The following is a 26,029-nucleotide window of genomic DNA, read 5'->3' as shown; positions in this document are numbered from 1 at the left end:
AACATTTGACCCTAGACTACTGGGAAGGAACGAACTGGACCTTCTGCTTTTCAGGGTAAGCTAAAAGGTTACACAGTCCCTCCTGCTGAGTCCTAACAACTCAAGGCAATATTCTTAAGTAGGTTCTGCATGCCGAGGTGTCGTCATGGCTCTTTCCAAGACACAGAATATGGTATTCATGGAAATCAGTATGACATGTTTCTGGTGCACTTCCAGCCCATCTTGAAAAAAGTGGAATTTTGTGTCAGAGTCATACAGAAACACAGAAAAGAGAAAACACACTGAAAGCTTTCTCACCTATGGACTGCAACATGGCAGGAGAGAAAGGCCAGAATTCCTACCTGCATAAATTATCTTGAAGATGGATCAATAAATGCACAATATTATCCAAAAGTGGGAAGGTGGATGTAGAAAAGTATAAGGTGCTGAGGATGATGTAGCTGTTGGCACTGTTGGCCTGGGGGGAATACAGAAGCATCCTCACTCTCGAGAACTCTTTAAAGAGAGACTGGACTGATCTGCTCCAATGCTACTGCCATCCATCAGGTGACCTGTTCTGGACTACAAGCCAGATTAAACCAGATAATTGAAATAGTTCTTAGTATGAAAAAATGTACTGGTATGTTAAGGCAAATTACAACCATCATTGTTGAAAAAGACAAGGGTAACAAGAAAGAGATTCAATAAGCAACGCATGATGCATTTATGCTGATAATAATAAGCAAAAAAGAGGAATTCATTGCCATATGATTTTTTTATCCATTCACAATTATTGAAATATAAAAATTTAGCATAAAAAGGGCATGTGATCTGATTCTACTGCATGTCTATGTAATAAGACAATGCTACCACATGCAATGCAAGAATGATTTTATTGTACATGTGTAGTTATAGCAAATAACTCCTCTCCACTTTGAGACCTATTAGATACTAAACACTGAATGTTTTTGTGTAGAATTTGTATTTGTGTACCCACACTACCAGCACACATCTGAACTTCTCTTTGATATTCTATTTTCTTCTTTAAAACAGTCAAACAGCAAAGCTCCACGACTATAACACATCCTAAGCCTCCCTTGATTGAAAACACAAATTTATTACCTGGATTCTCACACATATTCATCTAAGAAGGGAACCTCCCCCCAGGTTTGACTCCCCTGTTTAGCTGGAAGGCCCTGGAGCTTGATGCCGCACCAAGGACCACACAACATCTTCAAAGGTGCCGCAAGTCTGGCACCACGCAGCGAAGGGTCCTCCTCCATGAGAGCTGTGTAAAGTGAAACACAAGTGAGATTCAACACACTTCTGTGCGTGTTGCATGAGACACCGTCCTGCTACCCCAGAGCAATAGCACTGAAGTGGAGGTGTAGGAAGTACTTTCCAGCATAATCTGTCTTTTTTCAGTACCAGGCATGTGAAGATGAAGAGTTTCTAAAGAAGAGGAAGTAATATATAGATTGCTTTGATACAGTTCAAAATTTAGCCAAGTTTTTCCATTCATCTTCATTTCTTGTTTTCTCACGTTAATTTTCAAACAAGTAACCTCATTTTCATTTTTTAAGGTGAGCTTTTTAAGGTTAAGCATCAGAAGCTGGGCAAGATAAAGCCCGCAGACTCCCAGGAACTACACGGAGTAAATATCACAGCGTGATGACTACTGGAGAACCTGTTTTGGTTTATGCAGAACTATTGTTTATCAGATGCACAGCAACTGCATTTAACTTGGCATGTCAGCTCTCCTGTGTCTGCCACAGCTCTCACTGAGTCCTTCCCCCACAGCTTTGAGATGCGGGTGAGCATTCGTGGCTGTGGCCAGTCCCCCATGCATGCCAGCCTGGCCCTTCACCTCCCCTCTCATCCCTCAGTGTTGCTCAACCCACCAGCTGTCGAGAGGCATTGATGACTGAAATAAATTTCTTGTCTATATTGCATACAGCAACTCTAAAGTATTCACCCTGGGCACTTAACCCCAATCTCCTGGATAAGCCAGCAAACCCCGTGAAAAGCCAAGGGAAGAGGTTTTGGCAGCATCAGGGGGTGAGGCTCATGGGGAGTTAGTGGGAGGAAGGAGCTTTGTGGGAGACATCCCTCCACCAGCCTCCAAAGCCAAGCCCTGGTCTTTGAGCTGGGCTCAGGCCTTGGGGTAACACAGCTCCAGAGCTCCTGGGAGACTGAATATGCTCCTTTAGCACCCTTCTCCACAGACTCTCGTTCTCTGCACATGACATGTTCAAAAACATTTCCACCTTTAGTTGCACACAGAGTCCCTCTTCCCCTCTGGATTCCCAAATCCTGCAATCCTAGCAAAGAAGACAAAAGAAAAGTGAGTGCAGTGCAAAGCAGCAAGAGGGTTGATTTAGGAACTCTTACTACTCTCCAACACTTAATTTTTCCATTAAACTATAAGCAGTGCTCATAGTTTCTGACAAATTTGAGAGCCTTCCACAGGGTCAAGAGTTTTACAAAGTAGAGGTTTATGCTCCTGTGTAACTGAAACCCATAGACAGAAGTTAAAGTGTGGCATTGTAAACAGCATCTGCCTAACAAACCATGGAAGGAGAGAGAGAAGAGCAAAGCTGAACAGTGAAATGAACAATAATTTCCATTCCATGAGTAAGTACCTTTCTGTTTCACCAAATTGGCCCACAAACTTTGTAACTTCCCTATAGTCATCTCTAGCATCTGTTTTCCTTGTTTATACTCTCCCACTATAAATTAAAAAATTACGGATGAAAGGCTCAGCGCAGGAAAAGGTAGCATGAGAATTTATCACAATGGATTAAACTCTCTTTTCATAATGTAGAATGAAGGGTGGGGGGTGGGGAAATCAATGCAAAACAGAGATCTGAGTCTTTCCAGTAAAACATAATCTCGAAAAGTAAACCATTATTACTGGGAAACTGTTTCTGAGATTTCTTAATTGTATTATTCATTACAAATGTTTCCTTGAGGGCAAAAATTTATTTCCCCAAGTAGTGCATAGACCTGTATTTCAGCACTTCACTGTACCGCAGGTTTGATGCATCCTCCGCCGGCCCTTGCTGCAATCACCGCCAGGAGAACTGCGCTCTCGCATACCGTGGTGAGGCAACGGTCCAGGGGTCTCCGCTGGCGGCTGGGGACTCATCTTCCCTGCTAGTGAACAAGTACCATTTTCATCATTGTTATTAAGCATATTTATTATTTTGCAACAAATACTTTTGAAGAAGAGAACGACCGCAAGCACCTCTTGGATCTAACCATTCAGCTGATTTCAGTTTGATTTTTTTTTTTTGCATAATAAATGAACAGACCAGGACTATAGGACATGGAGGGTTAAGGGTGATTCATTGTAGAGAATGTGCCCTTTTCAATAATACCCCTCTTTTGATTAACTAAAAGCAAGGCCTTATATATTATACACAATCCTCTTTTTAAACAAGGCAAACTCCTACACCACAAAGATACTAGAACAGTAAATATTGATTTTCTTGGCTGATGGTACACCTCATGCCACACAGCCCACTCAAGCATCTGCTTGTTACCACAAGCTATTCCCTTTGTCAAGGAAGAAAGAAAAGTGGCATTATGTGCTCTCAGTTGTGGATTGCAAACATTTAAAAGAAATAAATTTCTCAGAATGAAAGGTACCTTCTTTTGATTAAAAAAAAAAAAAAACAACATAACTATTTACTTTAGGCCTATACCCGCTCCTAGCACCTGTACTTTTCAATTGTTGGCTTGCCAAGAACACTGCAGTTTTCTTCCTGACTTTTCTCTTAAATAACTATCTATTATGCACAAAATATCTATTTAAGATGTACACTATTTTACTAGAAAAAGAAGACAGCTTGGAAACACTGCAGAAAACTCCAGCTATTGATACAAGATTTGTATGTACACTGGCACATTAACAAGTGCTACATATGTATGTGCTAAGAAACAAAAAGCATGCACTAAAGAAATTATTTATGTACTCTTACTCTTCTGATTTTGTGGTAGATTTAAAGTTACATTTTGCTAAAGTTACGTTTTACCACAACAGCAACTATGGAAGCAGATTTGCAATTATATCAGAGTGGAGTAAGAGAGACCAGGTAGCATAAAAGAACCTTTCTGGTGTTTTATAGAGAATAAAAGTTATCACTGCAAATTAAAAGCTTGTATTTAGTTGTGGAAAAGGGGCTTCCAGTCCTCCAAACAAATAAAAAGAACCAAATACAATGATTTCCCGAGATACATATATAAAAATAAAAAATAAATAAGTTTTTACTGTGTCAAGTGTTCAAAAACAAGGCGCCAGTAAACACAAAGGATTAGGAAAAAAGACAAACCAAAATCTCAAATGCGTGGAAAGACAGAAACAGGCATTTGCCAAATGCATCTTTAAAAAAAGTCTTAGATAAAAAGAACAAAGCTGAAGAACAATGTGTCATTGCTTGCCCTAAACTGTGGTATGGGGCTTCCTATGGATCCCCTTTTCTGCTTTATTAATTGGATAAAAGAATCATAATTCAATTACTTAATGATTTATTACAAAATACTTTGCCCACACAAGATTTTTCAGAGTGTAAACACCATACTATTAGACTATCTACTATTACAGGCCTAGCATTTCAGATTTCATTAGTAAATAAAGCCAGGTTTATTTGTAATAAAGTTAAGCCCTTCCAACAACTGACCATGGAAACCAGATTTTGAAATAATTCAGATTTGTGTTTCTGTTCTTTCTAATTAAGGGTAATATCGGGAAGGACAGACAGTGGGTAGCATTGTTCAAGCACCATGGATTTAAGCAAGAAAATCTGATTATCAGCTCATGTCAGAAGCCAAGCAATAATGCAGCTTAGCATTCGTTTGGGCTTTTTCTTTAGCCAAAAGATAATTACTGTTCGTTAAGTCTTACGTAAGTGTATCTAATATCTATGGTCCTAAAAATTATGAATAGTAAGAGCACACAACAGGCAAAGAAGAGTTATTGTATTTAGTATTTACTTGAGCTGTTCCATCATGATAATTTCATTAGCCAGGAAAGTTAAACTTAATGTCAAACTATAATTTCTTAAAGGCCAAAAAGTTAAACATCGACTCTCATGCAACTGACACCAGAAGTTACATTTTTTCATGAAGACACAAAAGCCATATTAAAACGACATCAAGCCCATCACTGCAGGATCTGCTCTTTGGGCTGAGTGCCCACGGGATGCCCAAAGCCCTCTGCTCCCGCTGAAGTCAGCCCAGTTAACTTTTAAGTGTTGGAGCCCTCTGACAAAATGGTAATATTTCATCACAAAACTTGGTGCTTTTCTGGGTATCGCATCACTGACATGGTGTGTCAAATGAGCTCTGCGCCCGGATAACTGCTCATTGTACAATGTAGCAGATGTCATCTGAAGGAAGGAGCTGAGCTCACAGAATCACAGAATCACAGAATGGCTGGGGTTGGAAGGGACCTCTGGAGATCACCTAGTCCACCCCCCTGCCAAAGCAGGTTCCCCTAGAGCATGTGGCACAGGGTCATGTCCAGGTGGGTTTTGAATATCTCCAGAGAAGGAGACTCCACAACCTCCCTGGGCAGCCTGTTCCAGTGCTCTGTCACCCTCAAAGTAAAGAAGTTCCTCCTCATTTTCAGATGGAACTTCCCATGTTTCAGTTTGCACCTGTTGCCCCTTGTCCTGTCACTGGGCACCGCTGAGAAGAGTCTGGCCCCATCCTCGACACCCGCCCCTAAGGTATTTGTCAGTATTGATAAGATCCCCCCTCACTCTTCTCTTCTCCAGGCTAAACAGACCCAGCTCCCTCAGCCTTTCCTCATGAGAGACCCTCCTCAACTCATACTCGCGGTATTCAACAGGCTGGAAGATACTGGGGGGAAGGAAAAGCCCCCTCGGCCGGGAGCGGCAGGCAGCACTGCGGGCAGCAGGGCACCATAGGGAGGGAGCTGGAAGCCACACTGTCGCTGCTGGGACCCCACAACTTGCATGTAGCAGGGGTCTGTCCGTGACAAAAACCTCAGGAAATTAAGCAGCAGGGTGCATGTTTAGCTGCCTAAATAAGGAGGCTCAGCTCCCTAAACTCCCTAGAATATAAACCAAAAGAGAGAGATGTCTCTGGCAGAGGATTCAGAGCAGGGACCTGACTTGCACGCTTGAAATTGCAGCAGCTGCTCCCCCAAAATGCCCCTCTGCTGAGCACCTCCTGGGCACGAGCTCCAGGAGTGATCTCTGTGCCTGAGCAGCAGCAAGGTCCTACCTACCCCACTGGGAAATAACAGGCCAGCTACTAGAGCTGAGGTCTGTAGGAATACACTCTTTAAGTCTTCAAATTGCCATGAAAAACAGAAGGCAATTCAGCAAAATGCTAGCACAGGTCTGCCAAGCTCCACACAACAGCCACCTGGCGAGCCAGGGGGCAGGACCTTTGGACAAAGTCAGTGCTGACCACCTGTATGTATCCCCAAACACCTTCCTTAACTCAAACACAGCCTTTAAAGGAGTTGGCATTTACACAGCCACCTCCACGTGCAAATTCTGCGTAGTCCTTTGCAGTAGCTGAAAGGCTTGGTTAGGCACCATGTATGCTAGAGATGCAAAGCAAGCCAACCACATGTGTGGAGCAAAGAAGTCCCCCAATAAAAACATTTGACACCCGTGTTAAGAAGGAAAAATCCTTAGCAGCCAGAGAACATTTATAAAACACAGACAGCCTACACTGTTAAATTTACTTCGTCTTATGTGTCATAGGAGCAGACCAGGGGGAGACCCCCTCCCAAAGAAAAGTGCAACCTCATGGCCTCATCCTTAGGGAATTTGCACTGAACTCATCAAAAGTGGAAGGGACTGATTGCTGAGCAGAATAACACCTTGCTCAGGTTGTCTCTCATGCTAAATGGTAGGAGAGATGCGTCTCCAAGACAAAGGACAAGAGCTGACACAAGGTCTCTGAACTGTCTGCCCACGGCCTTATTCAGTATATACAGTCACACCTGCTCAAAGTTGCAGTTTGGTTCACCATAAGCATTACCCTTGAAAGAAATTTGCCTAATGAAAGCAAAGCACAAGCAAGATGGAAGATTTCTATACCTGTCAAGCATGCTGAGAACTAATTTGAACAAGGTGATCAATGAGGAAAAAAAAAGTCGACTTATTTGGCCCAGCAGGTGCAATAATTCTAGCCTCCCTGTTAATGACATCTAACAGCAATTAGGAGACAAAGTAAATAGAGGAAAAGAAATACTAAGGTTGCCCATAAAGTAAGTCACTTTATAAAGACACCGTTTTCATGAATAATAGAATATTGTGCAGGGAAAACAAAATTATCAGGCAAAGAGAAACACAGGTGTAATCATGAAACATCATCTTGTATTTATTTTTTATGTGTACATTTTATGGCTGACAGGGATCATTAAGATCACTTATAATGATTTTCACCATAAGGCAAGTCATAATGGCAATAGCACAATTGCTAATGCAAAAATCCTTTTGCCTCTCAGAAGAGCAGTTATCAGTTTGTAATCAGGTTTCTTTCATACAGAGGATGGTTCTTTGGAAACAGAGCAAGTGAAGCACCATAGAATCAGCTGAATATTAGTTGGAGAGTGATAAAAAATGGATATGAAGTCACCAGAGCAGCAATAGGACTGGGGAGACATGGCTGAACTGCCCTGTCTCTTGGGGATACCTACCTCTCCTCCACCAACAGGCGGGAAAGCCTCCCCTAGAAGAACAGTCAGGCTGCAGCATTAACACCATACTCACCCAGCCAGACTGTTGAAACTGGTCTTCCACAACAAAACAGAGCAAAAAACTAAATATAGTTGTCCTGAATCACCTCATAAGACTTCAGCCTGTCAGCCACAGACAAAGAAGAAACAGCCAGGTGTGCTACATTGCTGTTCAAAGGAAGCTCGGCGCTGGCATTGCTGCAGTACAGAACTGTTCCAAACAGCCTCCTCTGGCTACGTAAGCGCCTGCTAGACCTCCATCCAAAAACGGCTGCTTCAGAAGGCAAAATAGTTCAATTTGGCTTATTTTAGACACTGGAGAAAAATCTGCTGAGAGAAAACAAAGCACATCTTTTTAACCCTAATAAAGATTATTTTTAAAGTCTCTATTAACCTATGCTAATTAAAACTCGGTAGCTAGATAATAATAATTATGAGAAGACAAACTGCAATGACCAAGGAGACCAATGCTACTGGCAAAGGTTAGCTCATAGCCATGAAGGTTTTCAAGCACCTCTTCCCAGAAAGCATTACCCTGGAGGTAAATGGGAGTTGTCTCATTCAAGGCGACAGTTGGGCAGAAGTTCCCAGTACCTTTTGGTCCTCAAGATCCCAGCTTCTGACACATAAAGCTCTGGAGAGGTGGCTCTTTTCCCCCGGAGTTCTCCAGCAGAGATGCTGACCCCCTTGGAGGTAATGGACACAGCTAAGCCTGGCATGGGGCAGGCAAGGTGGGCATCACCCCTGGGGCGGCTCTGGCCTTCCTTGTGGCCTTCAAAAATCATACTTGGCTTTTCAGGACCAAGCTGTATTTTTCATTACCCTGATACTCAGAAAGATTTTATGGGTCTAAAGCCCATCTGAGAATATCAATTTCTTGCTATCTAAAACTGTAACACACCTCATTATGTTCACTATCTTCATATAATGTTATACTACCATTAAAATCTCACTCCTACTAATTAAAAAATACTTCCTCCAAAAATTAACTAAACATCTTTTTTCTTTCTCTTGCAAACACTCATGACTATATAGTGCCTCATTGTTTTCCCTCCTTGAATAGATGTCTTTAAAAAGTGCAAATAAAGAGAATTAAATGCTGCGTCAAACTACTGGTACCTCATGTTTAAACACCTGCTTCCCTTCATCAGTCCTTCATAACATTGTTAAACGATAATTATACACACTGATGAGTAAAGAATCAAAATACTGTAATCTATCTTGAAAGGGGTTTTGCTAATATTACACATAAAGCACTAATGGGATATTTAGACTGTTCTCGTGAGAGAAAACATACCTTTGTATACAGAGAAAGGAAAACACCAGGAGAACTTACTGCATTTTTCTCTCTACAGCTGGCATCATACAAAATATGGTTTACGACTCCTTTAAGATTTTATATACAAAAAGGGTGGATTTGGGGCTATTTTTGTGTCTTGGTCTGAATCATATATTGCAGTTAGTTTCACAACTTTTGCTACAGTAACAGCGCTGTGATAAGTGCTGCCTCCCCCTGTGTCCTTGCCTCCTGGCACTGCCCTCCCATGGTTGGTCCTGCACCATGAGCTCCCCGAGGCAGCGGCCGTAGTCCAGCCCCAGCATCTCTCCAGAGCCGGGTGGGGAGACAGGGGCAATGCGCTGTCCGCAGGAGAGGGATGGTCCCACATTTCCCCCCATCTGTTTAGCTCATGGCTGCAACTGCTCTGTCCAAGGACAAAGGGATTCAGGGCAAACAACATCGCTGCTCCAATAAAAGCTGAATTGCCCTTCCTCTTCTACTCCCATTTCATTTTCTAACAGCTTTAAAAAAAAATAAATAAAAATCACTGCAGATTAATTTCTTCATACTTTGTCTGAAAAACGAGGGGAAAAACGAGTCCCTTTCAAAATGATAAACAAAAAATAGGCAAATGTTTTACTGCTATTTGCCAACATCCTTTAATATCAAGAGTCTGGTGTTTGTTCTATAGTTCTTAATAAAAATAGCGCAAGACCAAACTCCAGAAATCTGTGATAAAAACGTGTGAACCACTAGCAGGCTGGCATTTTGCAGGCTGGCTGCCTTTCAGATCACAGCCAGAACAATTAACTCCAGAGCACAAACAGCGAATGGGAGTGCCTAGGACCTGCCTAGTATGTGAGTTTAAGTTGCTTACACCTGGAGGGAAGTTTACCCAGTTCTGCCACTGTGCCTCTTGTTCCCCATCATCTATCCCCCTCACACCATACAATATATAATAGCCTCACACAATCCTAAACTGCAATTTCATATCATTTTATCTCTAGAGGTGTGATTTTCCCTTGAAGAGAAGCTTTCCACAGAGAGTAAACAAGCCATCCATCTGCGAGCCCATCACTCCAGCACCGGTCCAGCAACGTGCCATTGTCTCATTCAGCAGCACATCTTAATATGTTTTAACCCAACACAGCTGCTTCACTGTTCAGAAATTAACCTTGGCTGCCCATTTTATTTTGCATTCACACAAATTTAAGATGCCTTACCTGGTGTGCCAATGCACTTATGTATAATTAGTCACGTTGGCTTCAGCAATCACACAGCCCTGATGGGATTTTCAAAACTTCAAATTTCAAAACTTCAAAACTTAATTTCAAAGGAAGCGGCATTAAGCCAACACTAAGCGTTTTCTTTAAATGCCACCATAATCTGAGCTTGACTAAAACCCTAGGAAGCAATTTTAAAAGCTGAGACCATAGAAATTCCATCAGGCAACACAACAGGTCTAATTAAGCTTGTCGTTTACAGAGGTGTAAATCTAGAGTCACTCCTCCGAAGTCAGCAAAATTACACCAAGTCCCAGCTGAATCCTTGGTACTTTCACCTCGGAAAGCAAACTTCTAGACCACTGAACTATCTTAGGGTGTGGACAACCAGGTTGTACCTTACATCCTTTCCAGTTGTGTGCAAAACAAAATGATACAAGCAGAAGGAAAGGTTGGTCTTTGCATACAAAAACCATCCAAAATCTGAAGTCATGGAAACTTTTCTCACTTAACTGGGTAACCAAATCAAAAGGCTAATTACAGTATAAGCATTGATATGTTATGGTAAATATTGATACTAAAGGATCAGCATTGCTCTTTTCGTATTATTTTTGGTTCTGCAATATGTACAGCAGTTTGATTTCCATTTTTAAAAATAATAATGTAATCTTTGGGATATTTTATGTTCAAATGCTTCCCTATCTGCAACACTGATAAAAATCTTGTAAAATAATATCAAAATTATGTCTATTGTATTATTAAATAAACAATTTCTCACATAGCTTTTGTGAGTGAAAGGTAATTTGTAAAATTGTTCAAGAGGCAAAATAGCATGGATCTCCAAAATATTTTCTTCCTCCAACATGATATATTCCACTTTGAAGTAATATCCTTTACTTAAGTTATAGATTATTCAAGGCAAAGACTAGAGATTTTTGATTCATGTCTATTGGCCTTTTCTTGCGGCTCCTCCACTACACTGATACTATCTCATAACAAGAGAGAGACATCACAAAAGAGCAACAGGTCTTAGTTCTGTTCCTACTAAAATCAATGTGGTTTATAACAGAAGTAGAAGATATGCCAGACTAATAACTACTGAAAAATATCTAGTCATCCCAGTATAACATTGCTAGAAATCTTGACAAAATACCATGCAACTTTCTGCATGCAAATGACTTAGAGAAAAAAGTAAAGTTTTGCTGTTGTTCACTTATTTACTTATTTATTCAGCTGAATTCCCAGATTTCTCTTTCTATTTCACCAGCAAAAATTGCAATGTTCCCATGGAGTTTGCAGAAAAGTGGAGGAGTAATAGCAGTGAGAAGCAGAACACAACAAGTTCTCACCTCGGTTACCTGCAGTTGTCAGGAAAACACAAGTGAAAAAAAATAGTGCTAACAGCCTCTCTGTTGTGTAGTTGTACAATACAGAGTGTAAATTACTTAATTAGAAATACAGTGCTTTAGTCCCATGTAAATGTATAACACTAAGAATGATGCAGAAAAAGATTGGTCTACACTATACAGCTCTGCCTGCCTGATAACAGTGGCAAGCACTCTCAGAAATAAATCACATTCTCTCGTGCAAATGTACTAGTGAAACATTTCCTATGCACAAACCTACAGGAGCCATACAGTTATTTCATAAACCTGTCCTGAAGCTGTTCAAGTTGGAGTTTAAATTTGCTGGCACCCCGCCTCCTGTCGCTGGCAGACCTTGTGTGTCTCCACTAGAGGGTATTACCAGTATACCTATATCGCCATGGGCACACCAGCACCGCCTGCCTCCCCTCTTCCCTTTCCAGGGTCGGCATTTGCACCAAAACCCGCAGGTCTGGCCCATCAGGGACCAGCCACCTCCCTGCAGCTCTGTGGTCAGTCAGAGTGACGTTCCTGAGCTGCTGCATTACAGAGAAATAAACTGAGAGCCTGCAAGCTCCTGCATACCTTGGCCACTGAGAAATTACTTTCTTCTAGGTGGTTAGACAGCCAGAGCTTAAGTTATCAGGGTAGCCCTGCAGACCTCTGCACACATCCACTGCTGACTCTAGCAGCATTTTGCACACCTCAAGGCTGTAAGAGTGTGGACTTGAATTTTGAATGCCCTGACAGCCAGAAGACAAGAGGAAAATGATGTGTCTTGCTTTAAGAGACGTTTATAGTAGAGGAAAATACAATGTGAAGAAGCTGCCACAAACACTTGGATTATTTGTACTGCAGAGGGGGAATCTTCCATAAATTGGCCAACTAAAAGTGTGAGCCCACTGGAATGGTGATTTGGATTCATACAAGCAAATGTTGACTAGGTAACTCCTTAGGCTAAAGTTTATCAGTCCGTCTCCTTTCCTCTCCCTCCCAGACAGTTTGTCATTTTTGCAACTACAATTTTTACAACCATACAGCTTGAGGGACAAGAAGCACCAAGATCTATCATGTGCAACACTGCATGGAAAACAAGTGGCAGATCCTGCCCCAAAACCCTCACAGCCTAAACAGACAGTACAGCTTGTGGCCAAGCTAAAGGAACACCACAGCTAAGAGACTAGGAACAACTACTGCCTCAGCACCATCACAAGTAACGTTAACAGTGACGATTGCAAAAGATAGTGGAATAGTATCTTATGTGATGCTTCATCAGCTGCTCCATCAGCTTTATTTCCTGACTGCCTCTACCCTAAAAATCTCATGGCTGAGGAAATGCAGAAGGTGACTACAGTTTGGGACTGTCATGAGAAAAGCGGAAGAAAATGGTGTAACTGTAGCCCTAATCCTGCCTCTTCCTTCTACAGTGTTGGGACACTTCATTGGACCCCTTTCCATGGCCAACCTGAGTCTTTTGGGTTACACATAATCTTAAAAAGTTTAGATGCTGTCATTGAGTGAGCTGCATCTTACAGCTGAAAAAAAGAAAGGAGAAAGAGATTGAGTCCCACTTACCAGTTCACATAGACTTGAATAAATAAGTCAGCCATCAAATTGGTTTTTATTATTAGCACTGTTATTAATTATATCATTATGCATAGTCCATGGATAATAATTATCAACCTTATCTTGGCACGAGTACTAAATATTGCTTCTAAATGTAACAACCTTAAACATCTCCAGCCACAGCAAAGTCGCAATACTCATCCTCAGGTTAAAATACTGCTCCAAATTTAGAAACAAACTGGGTTCATCTGTATTAAAGCAAATACACCCACTTGATGAGTAAAAAAGGATTTTAAAGTAACAGTAAACTAGATGTACATCACTTGAAGTCACCTTTAATTTTCTTTATTTTACCCTACTTTATTAGTAGGGTAAAAAGGACTTTAGCTGCAATGAGGTCAAACAAGGTCTAGCAGCTCTTTTGATACACAGTAATTCTCTATTCACACAGGAGCAGGTCTGTAGAAAGAGATGGGAAGCACTTCTGCACAGCTATAGCTGACATGGACAGAGAGGAAACATACAGAGCTAACACAGGTCCTCTGGTTGAGGTGGAGTTCTAGACCAGCAGCCATGTACCAAAAATCTGATTCTTCAGACCCTTGCAGAATTTCACACATTTCCCACCTTTCAGTGTGGACCTCACGGGAAGGCCACGCTGGGGGACAAGTGCAGACACAGACGTTTTATTACTGTCCATACAAGGCCAGATGCCTGCTGACATTTTGTCACCACAACTGTCCCCCACGCTGGCACAACAGTAACGCCTGCAGCACAGGCTGGTACCCACTGCTGTGCTCAGAGCAGGTCGCTGGCCTTCATACACAGCAACATGTGTCCAGCGTAAACCTGGTCTCAATACAAACAGCAACGGAAAATATTAAAGGGTGCATTTCTCTATTTAAAACACCCTGGTGAATTCAAGCAAGTGCCACAGCTGACCAGATCACATAGCATGGTGGAATTGAGCACTATTTTCTAAAACTAATGCTCAAAGCATTGTCAGTTCCCACACAATATTTTCTAGGTGATGAGTATGTATGTATCTAAGGCACAGGATGTTGTGTCCCGTAGGCAGACTGAGGCAGGTTAAATCCTTTCCATGCCAGAACAGGACATGGGAAAAAACAAGGACAGGGTGTGCAGCCTGAGTTTGAAGAGTGTAGTGGTCACCACCGAAGGCTTACTCCCCTAACCATTCATTGTAAATAGGAAGGAAATTAGGACAATTAGAACAGTTAAAATGTAAATGACGAAAATAGCTGAAAACCTTTTTTTTTTCCCCCAGTTCCTACTTGTTTAAACAAAGCCCTAACAAGCTACAATCAAAGAGGTCTGCAATGGATCCATGGCAACAAAAAGCCCTGGCCTATGGCTACCATCTTCCCCAGCACACTGACATTAATTTACCAGATATACATGTACACATTGCAGGAAAAATCACCAGGCTGAAGCTTCATTCACTGAAAAAGGGGATCATTAGCAAATGAAAGAAAAAATATAACAGGTCAGCAATTTCCTTGATGAACCTATCTATTTATTTTTATTTGAAAAAGAAAGATGAAATTATTCTTGTAATTTTTGTGCTTTGTACCTCTAGTGAAGAGAAAATTGCACCTATAAAGCTGATTTTGATTCTTATACAGCGGATGAATAATAAAATCAATGCTTCAACATCTACGTATTCCTAAAATATTCTTCACAGAGTCATCTGAATAGCATATTAAATGCAAAAGGTAATAGTACTAGAAATAGTACTAAAGATTACACTGAGCAAGGTTTCATTTGTTGTTGGTTTGTGTTGCTTTATAATCCTTGTGTGTGGAAAAAAGTTTAATCAGTCAGAAGATCAAGAGCTATCCAACAACATGAGAATACTAGCTCCAAGCCTGATCAAAACAAAAATTCCTAAAAACTACATGAGAAATGAAGTATACACAAAAAATAATCAAAAACATCTCCCACAGTTATGATGGGAATTTTGGGTATGCTGTATACTACTGATGTGGCAATGGCATTTATTAAAAAGAGTTAAAAATTGGTTAACTTTGTGGGTGGAAAACAGAAGTCTAGGACAGTGTTTTGCATTGGATGTTTGCTTGCTCTCAGCTTGTAGGCCTGGCTCGTCTGGCAGAGATGAGCGGTGCTACACTATGAGTCCCCCATGCTACGTACCAAGCTCTGTCTCTCAGTCCAGGACTTCCAGGTGCCCTGCTATCTCACCCTTACCTGCCCTCACCAACCCTTCCCCAGCTGCCAGCAATCATACTGAGTTACCAAGCTTGTCTGATATCTACAGTATATAGGTTACCCTTTTTGCTACTGAGGGTCTTTCTCCCCCATGCAGCAAAATGACAGGGTCAAAAATACCAGCCATCCCTATTCGTGTGCAGGATGGCAGTCAGTGAAGAGCCTTGAAGAGCCAAATAACCCTCTATGAATGAAGGACTGGTGCCAGTAGAGCAGAACACACAAAAAAACACTGAATGCAGCACAGCAGTTGTGAGATTTTATGTACAGTGCAGCAGTAAACATCTCCAACCCATGATATTCCATTCATATGGGCTGTGTGATAAGGGACAGCCTGAAATGTATTTAAAAAGTAGTTTAGGTTTTTTTTATTCTGTTTTTGCAGGCTGAGAACATCGCTTCTAGAGATTTCAGAAAGAGATTTCAAAGGTAGAAAAGGCCTAAGGAGACTCTCAGGTGGCAAAACAGAAATTTCAGCTCATATTTTAGTCTTGCCTCATGCAGGTTTGCAGTATGGCAGAGTGATCTGTCACAATCAGATTTCCTCGGTTGGCTTCTCAGCTCTGTACATGTCACACTAGTAAACAGTTTCTGAAATCAAATACTCAGCTGATTATTAACCAGAAATTACATCATCTAGGGCTAGACTTCATTTAAAACCAGACAACCTGAACTGCAATTTCCACTCCCCAAGTCCAGTGGAAAGACAACGCATGAGATTTCTCCGTCATATATTGACTGACATTCTTGACTCGCTCAAAATAATCATAAATAAGTAAAATCAGATACCTGGAACTTAACTCACTATTATTCTCATAGTAGGTTAAAGCCCTATATCAGTATTAATTGATCATCTTTCCCTTTCCAGGAAAAACACACAAACCCATCATACGTGTGTTCTAAAGCCACACACAAAAGACTTGCCTGGAGGTACCACAATGCTCTTCCATATTGCATCTAGCAGCCATTTCAGCTGTCTTTGCCCAATGAGCAACTCCAGCACATATCTACATTTTGGCACTTCCATTGAAGTTCAGCCATACAAAATGCTGAGCAGAGAGGGGGCTGATGAAATCTGGGATGTCAGTAGAAATGATTCAGAAAAATCCCACAGCACTTATTCGACTTTCAACGTATGAGATATACTCTTGGGAATCATTCTGACCATAAGCACTGTATAGAGCCACTGCCAGAGTTCAAACAACATACGTTACACACACCTAGCTGTTATGCTGATATAGGACCCTAATCCTGACTGTGGTTACTACCAAACTATCAACATTAACTGAGAGCAGATAATGTCCTCTGATGCAGCACTGCCACTTAAATACTTTCACTAAGTAATAAATACAACTTCCTGTCCTTCATTGCATAAATTCTCTCATCTTATTTCACATTGTAATTTGTTTGACAGGAGCATTATAAAGAGTCAATTACATTTTGACTGTATTGTGTTTCTTTTTTTTTTAAATTACCTGCAATATCTGACAAACAACAGTCTGCACAGTCAGTCTGGGGACTCTTTTTCACACCATTTATAATTAGGGCAAATGTGTTCTTTCAAGGTTTAGTTACCAATAAGGAGTAATTTCTTTATAACTGTAAAGAGACATTGTGCTTGGTGTGCCCAGCAGGACCATGTTCATCACCATTATTGTTCAATATGTTTGTGAAGTCCCTTAAAGGTCTAATAAGGCAAAACAGGAAGGCCGTTGATGGATATCAATCCAAACAATACAAGGTATTTTGTTTCCTGAGCCCTCAGAAGAGCTACAGCTCCAGCTCAAATGCTCCTAGGATCTCCAGGCCTTCATGTTACCATGGCAGAAGCAATAGCAAACAAAGATGAGCCAACACTTTATAAAACAAAATATGAAATATAGCCCAGTTATTGTGGACATATACTTCAAATAGTCAAATCTTTTTGGCAGGCAGAGCCTTATAAAGCAAGACAGGAGATATTATTCAACGTTATTTATGTCTAAAAATCTGCAAAAAGACACTACACATGCATGCACATACACACGTTTATATTTGGATAATCTAGCATCATCAGGATTACTGAACCCTTGTAAGTCAAAATACAGCATTTTTAAACATTTCACCGTAGCCTATATCTAAGTATTGCTTCACCCATCAAAATGCAGCAAGTTCTGGGGCAGGAGATACCAACCATGCTAATGAATCAACATAAGGTACAAGAGTTACAGAGACCAGAAGCTAAAATGCGCTACCTCTGGTAGAAACAAAACAATGCTGTTAGCTAAAAAGCAATTTGGACAGGGCAGTCTCTCATGTTTGCTATGGATAAGTTTGGTGAAATTTGATCTACAGAAAATGGCAGGACCCAGTTTCACCTCTGATTCAAAGAAGGTCTTTCCCAAAGCATATTTCCCAAAGGTCTCAGGTCTTCAAATCTCTTATGACTGTAGAAAGGCATCTAGGAATGATCTTTGTCACCTTGACTAGCCTAGAATGGTTTTAAGAACATGAGCAGCCCTCTAAGTAGATTAATCACAAACTGAGAATAAACTAGCAGTTATAGGTTGTCTGTCTTTGTCAAATATCTTTAGCATTCCACCTAAAGACAAAGCACCTCCAATATGGGAACGGTTGTGGGGTTTTGCAAAGGTTTGACCTCATCATGTTTCAGTTGGCCTAACACACAGGTATGATTTCTTTGTAGATTAAAGAAGTATTGTAATCAACAAGGCAAAAAAAAGTACTTGAAAGTAACAAGTAGCTCAGATATTCATTACTAGCTGTTAACCTGATTTTCTAATGAATACGACATTAGGCATTCATTAACAATCATTTGCGTTTATGTGGAACAGTGGCTGTATAATGGAGGTTGATAAATGAATAGAAATGAAACGAGGGAATTTTGGACACTTGTAAAGCAATTAACTTGTTTGGCATTAATTACATATTGAAAAGCTAAATCAAGTACATTTGGAAAGCCACTAGGACAGAGACACAGACCAAGGGTAGATATAAAGACTAGATATAAAAGAAAAGCTTTATTTCTTTTAAATAAAGAAATACAGTCAGAAGTGTGGTATTAATGACAAACAAAGTCCTTTTCTAGCAAAAAAGAAATTGGATTGCAGACTGCATGTTAATAAAGAAAAAAGTTAATGAAAAGTGAAACAATGAAGCCAATAAAATAACCCCTCACAGTTGACAATGAAGTGCAAACAGGTGGTATACTAGAGGGTTAATGTTTTTGTTTCTTAAAGAAAGAGCCATACAAGTGCCCACACACTTGAATGTATGCTAATAAACGAAACCACCTAGCAAATTAGATGCTAGAAATGAGGGAATATGGAAGCTCATTTTACAGTTAACAGGACACATTCCCTCTAATGAGTTGGTAACCTGATCTTTCCAGGCAGTTTTTACTACATCATTTCTGCTTGGTGTGTCCCCAGCCCCGAAAACAGATGCTTTCCATACCCTTTGCCTGCACAGAGACTCATTAACTCCAAGGAAGGTGACACAGCCTCAGCAAACATCATCTACACGTCTCTTTTGCAAGATTAAGACATACATATGGACATACATACATATGTCCATACATAAGACAAAAGAGACATGTCTCTTTTTGCAAGGTTAAGATCAGGGGCAAAAGGAGGAAAGAGAAGACTGAATAGCAAATAATGGGAAAATTTTTGCTTAGCTGGGATTTGCTAAGGTGGGTCTGTCTTTAGCAAAGGAGAAGGGGTCTCCCATGGTATATTTTAATCCTTTCCCCAGTCTCTTCCCACACCTCGTCCCACCACTCTTGATGAAGCACTGCCGCTTCACCTCCCACGGCAACACCCAGGACAACCCACAAGGGTTGGACCTGCTCCTCTGCTCCTGTCTGCCTGAGAGCTCACAGGGAGCTCCTGTCCCACTGAGAAAGGACCTCCAGCAGAGCATGTAGGAGCCAATGAGAGCTGACCCTCCGTTGGGACATCACTCCTATCAGAGCTGGACCTTCTTATCTGCCCAAACCAGTGACCTAGGTGTTGCCAACTCGCAGCCCATGCCACTGAGAGAAGGAGAGGGCTTCCCTCTGCCTGTTGGTAGTGCAGTAAATTTTAATTTTGTCTCTATCAAAGACTCATACAGATGCCCACACATCCTCAATTATAACGAGACCTGTCAGTAATGCTTCCTGTTTCAAAGAGATCCAGCAAACACCAAGTACAGAACCCAGCTCCATTTCCAAGAGTCATTAACAGCCTTTTGCTCTAGTCACATGTTCTGCCACTGATTCCACATACAAAATGCCAATACGATCAAACCAAAAAAAGCATACAGAAGATGACTTATATCCAGATATTTACTCATGACAGCACACACTTCACCAGGCAGGTGCTGTCCAAATTCAATCAGTGTTCTGGATTTATATCTTATACCATAAAAACTGCTTATTCTCTTCTGCATTGCAAGCACATTTCCACAACAGAAGTAAATAAATCTCATCTTGCTGCAATTAATCTTGTTGGGAGTCACAGTCAAGCTTTGGTAGATACATGTTCCATACTGCGTGGTTCATATCAAAGAGACGGACTACCACAGATACATCACCAACTCTATAAGGAGAACACAATTTTATTGACCTCTGACCAAACTACACATAGCCCTCAATAAGTTGGAGTAGCCTCATTTAAAACATGTTTTAAACTTGTTTGGTGTGCTTTTCCTCCACTGCCGTGGTGCTCCAGTGCTAGCTGAGAACGCCGGTGAATCTTCAGAAAGACCCAGCACCACTATAGGAAACCAGAAATCCTTAACTAACATATGCTAACTTTTCTCCTCGGAACAAAAGCAGCATCTCTGTTGTCCCCTCAGCAGAAAACACCAATCAAAGATGACTCTTTTCAGGAACAAATGTTAGCCGGGAACTTCAGTTGTGTTTAATTAAGTTCTTCCGAAAGAAACTGCATGCTGTGGCACTGAAAAGGTTATCAGAGGTCAGCTGCCTGCCATGACTTTGTGACCCCCAAAAGGAAAAATAAAAGATAGAGGTATCCCTGCTGGTAAGATTGGCTTCTGCATTTGTTTCCCTCCCTTTCTGCTTTAATTTAATAGCAATCAGCACAATATGACTGCTTTTCTTCGAACAATAGGATGGGCAGAAGTTAGATTTACAGCACTGCAAGGGGGAAAGCAGAAGAGAGGGGAAGCACACTATGGCTCTTGATCTACAATAGGAACATCACTTTGATACCCATAAATAACTTGCAAACCTACTTAAGATTCATTGCTGTCAAGAGCTGACAGATGTGCACTTTTTTAAAATTTAGTATTACCTTATAGAGCCTCTCAAACACACCACAGTTAAGTCAAACAACTGCCTTTAAAAATGGAAAATAATTCAGGGTACAGATCCATGTTGAATATGTAATGTATTCTCAATATTTCTCTGAACCATTATAGAAGAGCTATCATCATAGATGTACAAATCCACATTTAAACCACTGACACAGCAAGCAAAACTACTGAGGAGGTTGAGACAACACTGTCAGGATCCTCCTTCAGGTTACTTTGGTCACAGTAAATGCGTGCCACAGTTGCTGCGATTACCAAAGTGCACAGAATAGAGAGGATTTGACCTGAAGTGTCCAAGGGAAAAGTCTGTGTAATTCCAAAGATTTCAGAACATCTATTACTATACTGCCATCCTCATAATATGTTTAAAGCACTCCCATCAATATTAATGAGATTGCCTCCCAAATCTAGTTAGCTTTTTAGTGTCCATAAGTTAAAATTGGTTTGTTCAACCTTCAGATTTCGTTTAATCATTTTACAGTGCAAGAATTTTAGACATTAGGAGCCAATGTTTCTGTTATTATCTGAGAAGATGCAAGTTGAGTGGTGGGTTGGTTTTTTCTTAAACTATTTCCAGCCTCTTCAGCTGTGGTCCCTCATGACTTTGAGCATTTGTCTCATTCCTGCCCAGCAAACTGCCTTCTGTTGAACATTTCCATCACAGGAAACTTGTCAGCAGCTTTGGGAAGGGGATCAAGTGCACCCTCAGTAAGTTTGCAGACGACACCAAGTTGGGCAGGAGTGTTGATCTGCTTGAGGGTAGGAAGGCTCTGCAGAGGCTGCATCAATGGGCCAAGGCCAATTGTATGAGGTTCAACAATGCTCAGTGTCGGGGCCTGCACTTGGGACACAACAACGCCATGCACCACTACAGGCTTGGACAAGAGTGGCTGTAAAGCTGCCTGGCAGAAAAGGACCTGGGGGTGTTGATCGATGGCCAGCTGAATATGAGCCAGCAGTGTGCCCAGGTGGCCAAGAAGGCCAATAGCATCCTGCTTTGTATCAGAAATAGCGTGGCCAGCAGGACCAGGGAAGTGATCATCCCCCTGTACTCAGCACTGGTGAGGCCGCCCCTTGAATACTGTGTTCAGTTGTGGGTCCTTCACTACAAGACAGACACTGAGGTGCTGGAGAGAGTCCAAAGAATGGCAAAAAAGCTGGTGAAGGGTCTAGAGAACAGGTCTTATGAAGAGCGGCTGAGGGAACTGGGATGGTTCAGTCTGGAGAAAAGAAGGCTCGGGGAGACCTTATTGCTGTCTACAAGTACCTGAAAGAAGGTTGTAGCAAGGATGGTGCTAGTCTCTTCTCCCAGGTAACATGCGATAGGACGAGGGGAAATGGCCTCAAATTGCACCAGGGGAGGTTTAGATTGGATATTAGGAAAAATTTCTTCACGGAAAGGGTTATCAAGCAGTGGAACAGGCTGCCCAGGGAAGTGGTGGAGTCACCATCCCTGGAGGTATTTAAATACGAGTAGATGTGATGCTTAGGGATACTATTTAGTGGTTGACTTGGTAGTGTCAAGGTTATTATCATCATTAGGTTAATGGTTGGGCTTGATGATCTTAAAGGTCCTTTCCAACCAAAACAATTCTGTGATTCCTTCAGATCCAGCATGGGATGGCATCCATGGCCTTGCTGATAGATCCCCCCATCACACAAAATCCTGACCCTATCCAAGTCCATGGCAAAACTCTAATTGACTTCATTGTAGTCAGGACTGCTCCCAGCTTTTTATTCAAAATCAAGCTCATTCTCTCTCCTTCTCCAATCCCACCAATCTGCTTTCTAAAGTGTGAAAGGCTCAACTGTGCTCCCAAAGCCAGGGCAGAGGTGGAGAGGCTTGGAGCAGGGCAGTCTTAGCCCAGAGAAGGAGCCTGAGACCACAGTCACCACAAACACCACCCTAGCTGCTAAATCCTGTTTGCTCTTAGCAGTTCAGCCATTCACCAAAACGAAGAGAGATGATTCTACCCCTTTTTAGGTCACATTCACTTTGGTTTGAGGAGAGGTCAGGCAACGGGAAGATAATTTGCTGTGATACTGAAAAATCTCCCACTGAAATCATTACAATTCTAAGTACATTAGAAATACAATCTATTTGTACTGTGAATAGTAGCTTCCTTTCTAACCTCATTAAATACAGAAAATACCTTTTATATTTTCTAAATATCTATACTAGCTTCCTTTCTAACCTCATTAAATACAGAAAATACCTTTTATATTTTCTAAATATCTATACTATTGAATCTCAGGTCATTATCATGCTAAACAGCACAGAGCAGAAAGTTAGGTATGTTATGGCAGGGCCCTGTTTTTTTTTCTCAGTAATCACTTTAGTGGCAAAGTATTGGTGCTTTTGTTTGCCAGGTGAATTACTCTCCAGAAAACGCAGCTGGTCTTCCAAGAAGGCATATCTCTCTACTATACTGATGTGCAAAATTATTGTCAATAACTGTATCAATTCCAGCAGCAAGCCAAGTTTTGCAGTTCAGAAGCATGCATTTTAAATTGAATCACAATTAGAAAACCAGTTCCAAGATTAAAGTTATCAGAGATAAAAAGACACAAATTACTGTTAGTTTTCTGTAGCAGCAATCAATCCTCTTCCCTCTGCTTGAATTTTCTCCTCTGTTGAGACACTGTAGTCATGAGGCTTTAATCAATACGCAAAGCAATTACTTTCTAAAGTAAAACAATCTTAGGTCAACTAAAGATTATGGAAATCATACAGGCAGTTATTCATGTCTAAATGCCAAGCTTCTGGTTTCACTTCCAGACAAATCCAAATGACAAGAAGTACAATATTTGTTTTCCTTAGTAACATACTGGAATACACTTTAACTGAGTACGGTCTCCCATGTTTGTCCTCATCTTGTTCCACATAATTCAGTAAAATACACAGACAAGTGCCACATCTGAATTTGTTACCTAGGCAGCAAATAAACTTCGTCTGAAAACTCATAGCAAAGCATGCAGTTTGAAATTTTAACTGATGTGGCGAGTGCCTCATTTATCAAACTCGGAAGGAGAACAACAAAATACAAGTGGTCAACAGCATACCAGTTAAAAAGAAGTCGCACTGGGGTTTTTCAACGTTAATTATTTTAATTATCTAGCTCTCACTTTTATAAAACAATTGAATACTGAAGGGAGCACTGGTATCTATAACACACCAACATGACAACAGACTCCAGGCTCTATTCAGAGAACAAGTTAGAACCAGCAATTATATTACATTAACAGCACAAAATGCAAATGGGAGTACTTGTGGTTCTACCTACTGTATCAAGTGGTTTTAATAAAAAAACACACTTTGGAAAAAAATAAGTGAACAAGCACAGCTCATCTAAGTCAGAAAAATAAATACTTAAGAGAAACACTGATCAGTCCTCCACAACTCTGTACAGTTCAGCATAGAGGTTAGGAAAACGCTTCTCATGTTTTCATGACACTGGATTTGAAGCTATTTTAAAAAGGTTTAAAAACATCTTTGCCTTCAGGAGACTTTGAGCCAGTAAGTGAGTAAGATCTTCAAGCTCACACTCACCTTGTTTAAAGCAGAGTTCTTTAATAGGAATTGTTTCAAAATATTTTTCTGGAACGAGTGACTGAGCTGCCATATTGAGCCACAGGTCAGCTTAAGATTTTTCTTGTCTCTCTGAAAATAATGCATCTTTCATCTTCCCTGTAAGAGGAAGTCATTTATACCTTACATCGCAGGTTACTTGGTCTGATTTCTTTGAGAAAGCAAAACAAGTGTCTTTGCTGGCACTTCAAAGGATTTCATAAGTGTGTCTTAACCTTCTGCGCTGCAGCTCAAGACATAATGTTCAAAATCTTCAGGGAGAGGCATGGTACATTGGGAAAAATAAATAAATGCTTACCTGAATATGATCCACACAGTGCCAACGGCAGCCAAGTGGTTTTTCTCAGGTACTTTCAGCAAGGGTATGAGCTCATCTTGCAAATGATAGACTAAAGGATGAACGTACACTCTTGAGGCCTGACAAAAGCCAATAAATGTGATTACAAGCATAAAGGGTGGTTGTTTAAAGGATAAATAACAATAAGAAGAAACTAACATTTTGTAGAACAGCTCAAAATTGCCCAGTACGTGAAATTTCTAGATACAATTACTGCTTGTGGTTAATAAAGAAAGAGGAACACTTGGAAAATAGACTGTGTACTGGCATTACTCAGAGGCACCAGCAGTAAATTATAATTTCTTACCACTCTCAGGCCTTTACACTATCTTTCCAAGAAGAGTAAAGCAACAAGATCTCATTGCTGAGATTATCTAGGATGAACTCAGTCATCCCTGGAGCAGAATTCAAGAGGGTATGGGGGGAAAGCAGCTTACATCATCTGAGGTCATTTTGCCAAGTGGCAAATTCGACTGTGTATGGAAGAGATGCAGTTACAGACCCATCAGCTTTAGTTTTGAACCTGCAAAGGATATGTGCACCCCCACCTGTAACAAGAGTGGTCCCACTGTCCAACCAAGTCCATGCATAAAACCTCAGTATATGTGGGACCCTGACCATTGCAGCCAGGTTTACTGAGGAAAAGAATATTGGTGAGGGCACCAGCTGCATTGATATTCTCAGAGGGTGAGAGGAGACACAGCAGGAGGCATCTTCCTTCCTTTCACACCTTCCTGTCCTGGTTTTGCAGGGATAAAATTTATAGAATTAATTTTCTGTTACATTTTGTTTCAGTTTGTGGCCAGCTGTGGTGATCAAGGCCACTAGCAGCAAAAGCCAGGGCAGCTGACCCGGGCTGGCCCACAGGTGTATTCCATAGCATTAAAATTAAGTTCACTAGAAATGGGAAAGCTTGGCGGTGGATGGGGGTGCTCTTTGCTTTGCTCTCTTCTTTCCTCCCTCTTTCTCTTTCTCCTTCTCCTCTCAGTAATTGCTGTTCCTGGAGTGACTTGCCACTCCTCTGTGGGCTAAGTATAATTTTGTGTCTTTTGTATCAGCATCAATATTGGTTTCCTTATTTTATTAAATCTGTTTAAATTTCAACCCATGAGTCTCCCTTCTTTTCCCAATTCCCTTTCTCAGCTGGGGAGGAGTTTTGGGTGATAGAACAACTGGTTATTGTTTAGTCCTGGGTGTGGGCTAAATGAAGACACTTCCCTTTCCTGTTTTTACCCCAACATCTTTCCTGCAGACTCAAAGCCAAATCCAGAGCCCTCCATAAGGGCATGAGTGAGACAGACCAGTACCATAGAGGTCCCAAAATGCCAGCTGCCCCTGTGGAAGGAGGAGGCAGAAGAACCAGAGTCTCCCTTTGAAGAGCTGGCAGGTTTGCGATG

General features: G+C 41.1%; 1 protein-coding gene across 1 annotated transcript in view; it reads right to left on the bottom strand.

The window, feature by feature from the left end:
• Positions 1-7,971: 7,971 nt before the first annotated feature.
• The window catches only part of NT5DC3 (5'-nucleotidase domain containing 3), a 189,637-nt gene continuing 171,579 nt past the window's right edge, over positions 7,972-26,029 (bottom strand). The window contains exon 15 of the mRNA XM_068402423.1: positions 7,972-8,032. Within this exon, the coding sequence (XP_068258524.1) occupies positions 8,006-8,032 (27 nt within the window). The 3' untranslated portion in view covers positions 7,972-8,005. The remainder of the gene's footprint in view (positions 8,033-26,029) is intronic.

This window comes from Nyctibius grandis, chromosome 5, assembly GCF_013368605.1.
Source record: "Nyctibius grandis isolate bNycGra1 chromosome 5, bNycGra1.pri, whole genome shotgun sequence".
Lineage (NCBI taxonomy): Eukaryota > Metazoa > Chordata > Aves > Nyctibiiformes > Nyctibiidae > Nyctibius > Nyctibius grandis.
The sequence above is the reverse complement of the archived record's forward strand: the minus strand, read 5'-3'. Positions and strand labels throughout refer to the sequence as shown.